Source organism: Heterocephalus glaber, unplaced genomic scaffold (genome assembly GCF_053883595.1).
Source record: "Heterocephalus glaber isolate CG9 unplaced genomic scaffold, H.glaber_assembly_v1.0 deba00001532, whole genome shotgun sequence".
NCBI lineage: Eukaryota > Metazoa > Chordata > Mammalia > Rodentia > Bathyergidae > Heterocephalus > Heterocephalus glaber.
Window position 1 is genome coordinate 20,786,218 of NW_028258330.1, and position 8,835 is coordinate 20,795,052.

Genomic DNA, 8,835 nt, shown 5'->3' on the forward strand with positions numbered 1-8,835 from the left:
GAAATCCAGATTCAGTCATTTCACTGCTTCCATTGGAGTCACCCAGCAGTCACCCCACCTCTTACCACTAACTTGTGGGACAGGTTATATCCCCAATTTTGGACTCAGTTTTCCTCATCTGTAAGATGGGGATAAGAGCCAACTCCTGCTTGCTGATGGATGAGATAACAGAGCTAAAGCTCACCGCCTGGAATGCAGTTAACTGCTTAATAAACACTGCTTCTCCTCCCTCTCTCAACACATGGTTCGCATTAGGACTTCATCCCTGCTGACTGCAAGCAAAGGAATGAATCACACCAAGAGTCTCTGCGGGGTTGGTAAAGGAAAAATTAATGGCCAGAAAGTACCCGGAGAACTCATGGCTTTACAAGACCTCCTCACAGCCGGGCCATGGCAGAGCCAAACCCCCACCACATCTCTTCCTACGAAAGAGGAAGTGAGAGCAACTTTATCACTCAGGAAAGTACAGAAGAGCCACCAAAATACCATCCTCTACCAAGGGTCAGAGACTTACGGAGGGCCCTAATGCTCCCAAGGCTGGAACCCCAACTTGGCTTGGCCTCCTTTAGGCCAAGGCAAAGGAGTTCATCTGAGGTCTGCCTGGAGGTGACCCTGAGGTTCCAAGGCCTAGGTGGGGCCAAGCAGGCAGCCTGCAGGTTTAGTATCAGGCCTTGTAGCCCCAGAATCAGGCACCCCAGGTGTCCCAAGTCTCTCTCAGCTCAATTTGTGTCAGAAAATGGGCCCTTACATTGGCTCCAGGAACACAGGGTGGTGACTTCATCGAAATCTTTTTAGAATTTCCCTCTGGCAGCACTTGTGCCAAATGCAATCTTTGGAAACTTCTTACCCTCCCACCCCCAACCAGGATAATTCACATGACCAGCACCCCTCACCAGTGATCATGTGAAGCCACAGAAGTCATGTGACTCCTCCCAGGATGACAGCTCTGCCAGAGAGACACTAGCAGTCATTCAAACCAAAGCCTCCTTCCTAAGCCTGACATTTGAGTTTCTCACTCAAACAAATCCATTTTCTTAGAAAACTAGACAACTGCCTTCTACCTTCCTGCTCTTCTATCTTGTCTCTCTTCCTGCTTTGTCGTAAATTCCATGCCCCTAACCACAGAAGGAGGAGCCTGATGTCCCATCTTCCAGCCAGACCAGATGAATTCCATCCTAGGCTAAGGGTGCCCAGGACCCCAGAGAAACACACAGTGAAGGCTGCTGGGAACTCTGATGGCCATACCTCATCCCTTCCGCACCATCCTCAACCAAGAAATTCATTCTTGCCTCATAAGATTTATTTATTTTAAAGTTAATCCGGGCCCCTCTGCTGCTCCCACTTTCTCAGGCTATTGATGCTGAATGGATTGGAACGGAAGTTTTATGGTCCAATCTTTACAATTTTATAGATTGTTTTTACAGGCAAAGGGGGGAGATATGGTTCACAAGAAAAGTGTTGGTGTTCCCAGTCAGCACCTCAGCTCAGGCAGGCTGCCCATCTGAACACTTATTAATTAGCATCACCACTCATTTGCCAGGGACTGAACCACAGGGTCCTGGGTGGAGAAGGGTCTGGAACAGACATTTAGAAATTAACTTGAGCCCAGTTCCCTGCTTTGGGAAAATTAAGCACTTATGAGAGCTGCCTGTGCATTTCCATGCCAGGGGGAGGAAAGCAAGGCAGGAGCTTGGAATTTTTTGTAGAGATAAATGGCAGGCTCAGGCAAGAAGGAGCAGATGAGATCCACTCAGAAGAGAGACATGAAATCTACCAGTGCTTCTATCTATCCTGCAAGGACCAGGTTCTACCTGAAAAGAAGTTGGGGTGGGGGAGCGTCTTGTGGGTTTCAGGGGAAACTGCCCGGCAGGGAGAAGCTGCTGTCCACCCCCTCCCACCTTCTCTTTCCACCCACTCTTTGCTAGTTCCCTCTTTCTCCTTGCTATTAGGTGGTTACTAGTCTCCAGGCAAACGAGGGTGGGGGTAGTGAGCTCATCTTTACCTCCCTGCCCAAGAGTGGGAGGTGCAGGCACCCCTCTGCCCAGAATATAGCTTCAAGAGGCCACAAAACAAGATCCCCACATTTCTTTTCCTCCCCAACTCCATTTCTGTGCCCCTCCACCCCTCCCAGGGGACCCACAGTTTTTCAGAACCCCTTTAAGAATCAGGACTCCGGAATGGTGACCTCACCCCTCGGTGAACACACACAGTAGCCTTCAGAGCCTGCCTCCTTAAGACAGCCAGGTGTTTGATATAGGCCGACAAAAAGACAGGCTCAGAGCCACAGGTAACAGCCCTGAGGAACACCTGAACTGCAGGGGTCTGCCCGGAAGCTGAGGACAGCAGGAGGGAAGGGGAGCAGTGAGCGGCAGGGAGGGGGACCATGTTGCCAGAGGCTGTGCCAACCACAGCGACAATCTACCGAAATTTCAGGAAGGATCTGTTGATCACTGCAGCCCGGGGCCTTCCTTCTTCTCTCCCTTTAGCTCCCCACACACTAACACTGTAGACTCTGCGGACCAGCGGGAGCTCACTCTTGCCTAATCCAACAGCCTGTTCCAGTTTCATTACAGGCACTGCCTCTGCCTCCACCTCCTTTCTCAGACCCCGATGTCAAACCTGTGAAAAGCATGAGTCTAGCTTCTAGAGACACTAGAGTGCCTTGTTCTGAAAGCCTCTGTCAGCCTGCCTCTCCCACCCGGGCAGGGGCTGGGTGAACCAACTCATCTCCTAAGCTTCAGTGCACAGTACCACACAGTCAAGTCTATGGAGACAGGCCTTCATAGAAAGAGTTCTATCCTGGATTCTAGCTTTGGCTGTGTGACCTTGGCCAAGTCACCCGCCCTCTCTGGGCCTCAGTGTCTGCATCTATAACCCTGGTTACAGACATCTCTCCCCCCTAGGGCTGTTCGGGAATAGCCGAGCGGCTCCCAGCGGCGGTCTGAGAGGCCCAAGCCCGCAGTTTGGGGAGGGCAGCGGCGCGAAGTAGGGGTACTTACCTGGCCAGGCACAAGACGCGAGCAGCAGGCAGAGCAGCGGCCCGAAGCGGCCGGGGGCCGGGCCGGCGGGCTCCATGGGCCGCGGCTGCGGAGTGAGGAGGGAAAGCGGCCGTGAGTGCGCGCCCAGGCGGCGCGGGCAGGAGCTGGGAAATGACTAAGGCTCCCTCCTCCCCCTCCTGCCCCCCCCCCCCCGCCAGCACAGCGCCAGGAGCAGTCCGGGATCCACCGCCGCCGCGGCGATGGTGGGAGACCCCCCTCCCCCGCCCCGGGAGAGATCGGGAGACGCAGCAGGGAGAGACCCGAGAGCGCGCGAAATGAAGCCAGGGATGGCCCGCAGGCGGCGGGAGAGGGACAGACCCGAGGGAGCCAGGCGGAGCGCCAGAGACACTGGGAGGCAAGCAGGGGGAGCGCGAGGGAGAGGGGGAGAGCGCGCGGGGAGGCGCGCGGCGCAGCCACACAGTGCGGCCGAGCAGGAAGAGCGCGCGGCGAGGGCAGGGCAGGGGCAGCGCGGCGGCCGGGCCGGAGCAAAGCCGCCCCAGCCGCTGCCACCTGCCCCGCCCGGCTCTGCGTCGCGCCCGCCCAGATCCCGGAGCCCAGCCCGTTCCTTCTATCTGCCCACCCGGGGAGGCTTCGGGCTCTGGCCCCGGTACCTCCTCGCCCCGCGTCCGCCTCCAGCAGCACGCCCGGGGGCGGGGACGGGTGCTGGGCTGTGCGCCTCACTCGGGGCCGGAGGGCAGCGAGTGCCGCCCCCGCGCGGTCCCCCGCCCCCCTTACCGGCCCTGGCAGCAGCCCGGAGCCGCCGCCACCGCCGCCGAGGTGCCAGTTCGGGCTCGGGACCGTACGGACTCCGGCTCCGGCTCGCAGCGCGCTAGCCCCCAGCTAGTGCAGCGCGCCCCGGCCCAGAGGCCCTGTCCCCTCCGCTCCCCTCCGCTCCCCTCCGCTCTGCTCCTCGACCAGCTCGGACCTGCGCCGCCGGGAAGGCTGCAAGGCAATGGAAGCGCCGCTTGGGCTGCCCCGACGCTGGCCCCTCGCTCCACTTCGCGCAAACTTGTTTTTGTAAGGTCAGCGCCGCGAGCTGGCTACATCCTCGTCTTAAGGTGGACTGGGGAAGTTGCGGCCGACCTCCGTTGGCCGCTCACTCCGGCCGGGTTGGTGGGTCCCAGCTTCCCGCCCGCCAGCGGCTGCTGGCGGCGCAGCGGTGGGAAGTGGAGGGGGCGGGGAGGTTTGTCTTTTGCCCCTCCCCAAGTGGCCCTGCCCGGGGTCCCAGCGCAGAAGGTCCACCGCGGGGTAGGTGTGGGCCAGAGGGGCCTAGATCTTTCGGAGCTGGGCCGGGGGTAAGCAGAAGCAGGAAGTGAATGTAGGGGGAAGGGGGAGAGGAAGGAGAGAGTGATGGTACAAAAATAGCGCGTGTGTAGGAAGGACTTCGGTACCGCCTGGAAGGGAGGCCCTGGGGGAGAGCGGCGAGGAGGGGCCCGCGACAGGAGAGCAGAGAGAGGGGAAGGGTCCGAGCCTTCCCAGAGACGGCTTCTCCGTGGCTAGGGGCCTCTCCAAGGAGGGCAGATTCAGGGGCTAGGGAAGGGCCAGGCAGGGGTGTGGGGGACATGGGCCATTGAAGGCCTGGGCTCCAAGAGAATGACAGGCAGTGAGGAAGAGAAGAGGAGGACAGGTTGGATTCCTGAGGAAACGCTGCCTTCTCTCTCTCTTCCTTGAGGAGATTCTGTGTTCACAGCAGCAGCCAGGTCAGGTGGTGAACTGGGGAGCTGGAGTGCTGGTTATGAGCAGAGGGAGGGAAAGCAGTTCAGGACCCATCACTAATTGGAGAGTTGCTGAGTTGGAAGTAAGCTCAGAGAAAACCAATTTTGCTTCACAGTTAAGGGACATAGTGAAGCAAAGGAAGAGAAGGCCCCGCTGTAAATGAAGGAGTTGGGGCCCAGAGAGGGAGGAGATTTGTTTAAAGCCACGCACTCTGTGAGGCCTGGGAAGAAAGAAGATACCAGTGTTTGATTTCCAGGCTGAGGACCTTTGCAGTGTCACCCCTCGCCTCTCCAGCACCTGCTGAAATCCCTGGTTCTGCTTTTCTGCTAAGACAAGAGAGGCAGGCAGCATACAGCTGTTGAAAAAATGGACCGAACTCCCTGGGTTTATATCCTTCTGGCATGTCTCATGAGCCTCGTAGAGTTGGGAAAATACCTTATCGTTTCTGTGCCCCACTTCCTCATAGGAAATGAGACCAACCTAGAAAGACTACTGTGAGGATAAGAGGACTTAATATTTGCACATTTGAAAAAGAGCCTAGCATGTACCAAGTGTAATGAAAATGTTTGACAGGTGTGTGTTTGGCAGTCCTTGGGAACCCACAGGGTTCTGGGCAGCATTGAAGTGCAGGGGGATTTTCATGTCTTTGGGCATGAGAGATTACAATAGGTCTCCATCCTGGATGGTTTCACATTCTAGTAGAGGAGACAGAAGTGGGCAAGTAGAAAAACTAACACAGAAGATTAGTTTAGAGAGTGAGCTGGCTGAGCTCAGTTAGGATGAGGGAAAGCAAAGCGAAGATGTGGGGGAAAAGGTGTTCCAGGAAGGGGAGCAGCACAAATACAGGTCCTGAGGCTAGCTTGGCTAGAGGTGGCCCAGCTGGGTGGCCTTGAAGGCTGAGGGAAAGGACCTACAATATTCTGCAGTGGGAGCCGCTGGAGGTTTGTGAACAGTGGAGCGCTGGCTGGAGGATGGAATTGGGTGTCAGGGACGAAAGTTGTCTGGGATCATGTGACAGGGGCTACAGGGAGAGTCTTTAGCTCATCAGACCACATCTGCATCTGGAAGGACCATAAAGGTGACCAGTGAGGCTCCTGGGAAAATCCAGCACCACACTCCATCTAGGGGGTGTGTAGGGTGCTGTGATAAGATGTGGTAAGAGATAAGAGAACTTCTTGCCTGGGCTTCCAGAAGGCTCTGCTGTTCATGGCTCCCCAGGGTGCACACACAAACCTGCCTGGGATTAGGAAGCTCCGGATTAGGAGGATAATAATTGAACCATCTGCTATTTATATACAGCACCTTTGGCAAAGGCGCTCAGCAGGGCTTCCCATTGCTGGGCCCCTTTCGCCCTGACTCCTGCCCCTGAGTGGATGGGTGAGCACTTTGTTCTCTTTCCACCTGAAACTCACCCATGGCCAGAGGGCACAGAGAACAATGAACAAATTGGGGGCAATTTGCCTGAGGTCCCATAGAAAGATTATGGCAGATAATTGATATGAATCAGCCACTCCGATAGCAACTGTCTGGCTTCCCTGGATTAAAATCTGACTGGCTTCATAGGTATCTCGTTCAAATATGTACTCCCTGATACTTATTAAGCATCTGCTGTGTGCCAGGCACTGTGCTAAGCAGTGGGCATGCTGCAGTTGGGAAAAATAAAAAGAAAAACACACAAATCCCTGCCCTTAAGGAGCTGACAATCTAGCAGGGAGAAGCAAGCAGATGAATAGGTAAAATATTTAGTGTTGGATGGGGATAGCTATTCAGGGAAGAATAAGCAGGGAAGAAGCAAGAGTGCTGATGAGAAAGGCAGGCACAGTTTTAAAAGGGGGTCAGGAAGGTTTCATGAGGAAAGAGAGATGGAAGCCAGAGGTGGCTCCATCTTGCACTGGCCCTTGGCTGCTCTGCTACTGGCTGTGCTGTCAGTGACCCACAGGCTGGGCTTTCCCATCCCACGAAGAAACCAAGCCACTCTCAACATCTCTGCTGCTAATGTCCTGGGCTGATCCTCCACCAGCTCTCACCTGAGTGACCCATTCCCCCTTAGTAGCCCAAGGGATGCTTTTATATAGTTAGGTCTAATTCCTGCCCTGTTGTCTGGGGGCCTTCAGGAAAAGACCTGAATGAGTCTGGGGAGGGGGGATCTGGGCCTTTGAAGTTCAGGCTCAGTCAGGCTATTTAACTTACACAACTTGGGGGGAAAAAAGGATTTTGAGCCTCAGTATGCAAAAGAATAATGACAAGGAAAATCTTGATAAGAGAGGACACTGTGGCCCCATATGTGGAAAGTATCTGGACTAGGTCTCTGTACGGTAAGTGCCCAGCCATGGCATGCCTGACCTATCATGGAATCCCTGAACTCTGCTCGGTTCCGGGAGGTGAGGAACAAGGCCAGAGGCAGAAAGTGACTTGACCAGGGCCACTGTGCTGGGTGTGTTAGAACCTGCAGGGACCTGCTCTGCCCACACAGGCACAGCTTTGCCCACACTTGCTCCTGTCTTCCTGTAACCCAGCCTGCGTAAGCAGGCGAGCCTGCCAGGCTGCCTTTGTGTGGGGCCTGTCAAGAGGCTGCAGCTGCCAACGACCTATTTTTCTGGGCAAAAGGAGCCATTTGGAGCTGAAGACCTCAGCTGTGGAGCCAGAACAATAAAAATAAAAACAGCACAGACTCCTGGGTTGCTTGGCCCAGGGAACCAACTGCCCTGGAGGGAGGCTGCTGACCAGGCAGGCTGGAGAGAAAGAGGGCTGGGACTGGAGGGGGTGGCTTACTAGTCTTGTCTTGTGCTTAGAGTCTTAGGTGGGTCATTGCCAAGGCTCATCACAGCCCTTCTCGGGGCTGCTGTCATTGCATGATGTAGCTGTGGAAACTGAGGCCCAGAAAGATGGAGTTAGTTGCGTCAGGTACAGAGCTAAAGGATGCTGAAGCCACCAGGATTTGAACTCAGTTCTGCAGGAAATAACAATTCCCATTAGTTCAGCATCTGTGCTTTACAGGCTTGCTTTTGTGACATATTCATGTCACAGGTGGAGGGAGTTCATGAACCCCTCATTTTACAGTTGACAAAGAAGACTTTTGAGAGCCCCTGGTCACAGGCCACCTCCTCAGAGGCCTTGCCAGATCATCCTATTAGAGCAGTCACCCCCAGCTCTGCCCTGCCCTGTTCACTTCCCTACTTTGTCTTCACAGCATCATCAGGACCTGCCAAGAGAGTGTCTGTATCACATTTTTGTCCCTCTTTCTCACTAGCTACTGGTCAGCCTAACCCAGCAGCTCAGGGATTGGTTCTGGAAGCAGATCCTGAGGCTCAGACTCCAGGGCTCTCTCAGACTAGCTTGAGGAGAGATATTTCAGTGATCTGTTTCTCACTTGCAGATTGGAGTGATGATAGGGCTACATACCTAAAAGGTTTCTTCTAATGGTTAAATGAGTTAATATTGACTATTGCAGAGGTGCAGCTCCAGGGCCTTCAACAGCAAACGGTAGGCTGGCAATAAATATGTATTATATAAAAAAATTACCTGTCCTAGCTCACAGGGTAAGGTGTTGGCAGAGCATAGATTTGAAGGTAGGTCTCCATAAGCCTGTGTTTCAACTTACCCCACTTCATAATCACCCTTCCATCACCCCTCACCTCTGGCCGCAGCTACCCAGGAATCAGAGCTGGGGTTCTCCAACTTGAGCGGATTTCAGCATCACCTGGAGGGATTTTAAAAATGGAACCACGGTCCCACTCCCAGAGTGTGTGATTCAGTAGATCTCAGGTGAGACCTGAGAATTTTCATTTCTAATGTTCACGCTGCTGCTGTAGGACCGCACTTTGAGAAACACTGAATAGCGGCCTGCTGAGGCCGAGATGGGAACTGTCTGTGAGCCTAGCCCCAGCTTCCCCATGGTGGGTCAGCCTGTTCCTCACCTGGCTCTTGTCCTCTCCTGAGGGGGAAGGCAGAGAGCAGGATAGCCCTGGCTCAGAGACTGCAGCCAGCACTCACAGGCTGAGGGTCTGTGACAGATCACAGAGCCAGACCCCAAGGGAGCCATGTGGTAATTAGTGCTTTCCCGGGAAAGTCAACCACACAG

General features: G+C 54.8%; 1 protein-coding gene across 9 annotated transcripts in view; it reads right to left on the bottom strand.

Moving 5' to 3' along the window:
- The window catches only part of Sirpa (signal regulatory protein alpha), a 44,416-nt gene extending 40,319 nt beyond the window's left edge, over positions 1-4,097 (bottom strand). For 3 of the 9 annotated variants that reach the window (XM_087188742.1, XM_087188738.1, XM_013070682.3), the window contains exons 1-2: positions 3,964-4,097; positions 3,000-3,084 (exon numbers count right to left, since the gene is read on the bottom strand). In XM_087188742.1, the coding sequence (XP_087044868.1) occupies positions 3,000-3,075 (76 nt within the window). In that variant the 5' untranslated portion in view covers positions 3,076-3,084; positions 3,964-4,097. Of the gene's footprint in view, positions 1-2,999; positions 3,165-3,356; positions 3,485-3,618; positions 3,680-3,963 lie in introns of those variants that run through there. The other 6 variants (XM_087188743.1, XM_087188740.1, XM_087188737.1 and 3 more) reach the window with 4 other exon arrangements.
- Between the last annotated feature and the right edge of the window lie 4,738 nt (positions 4,098-8,835).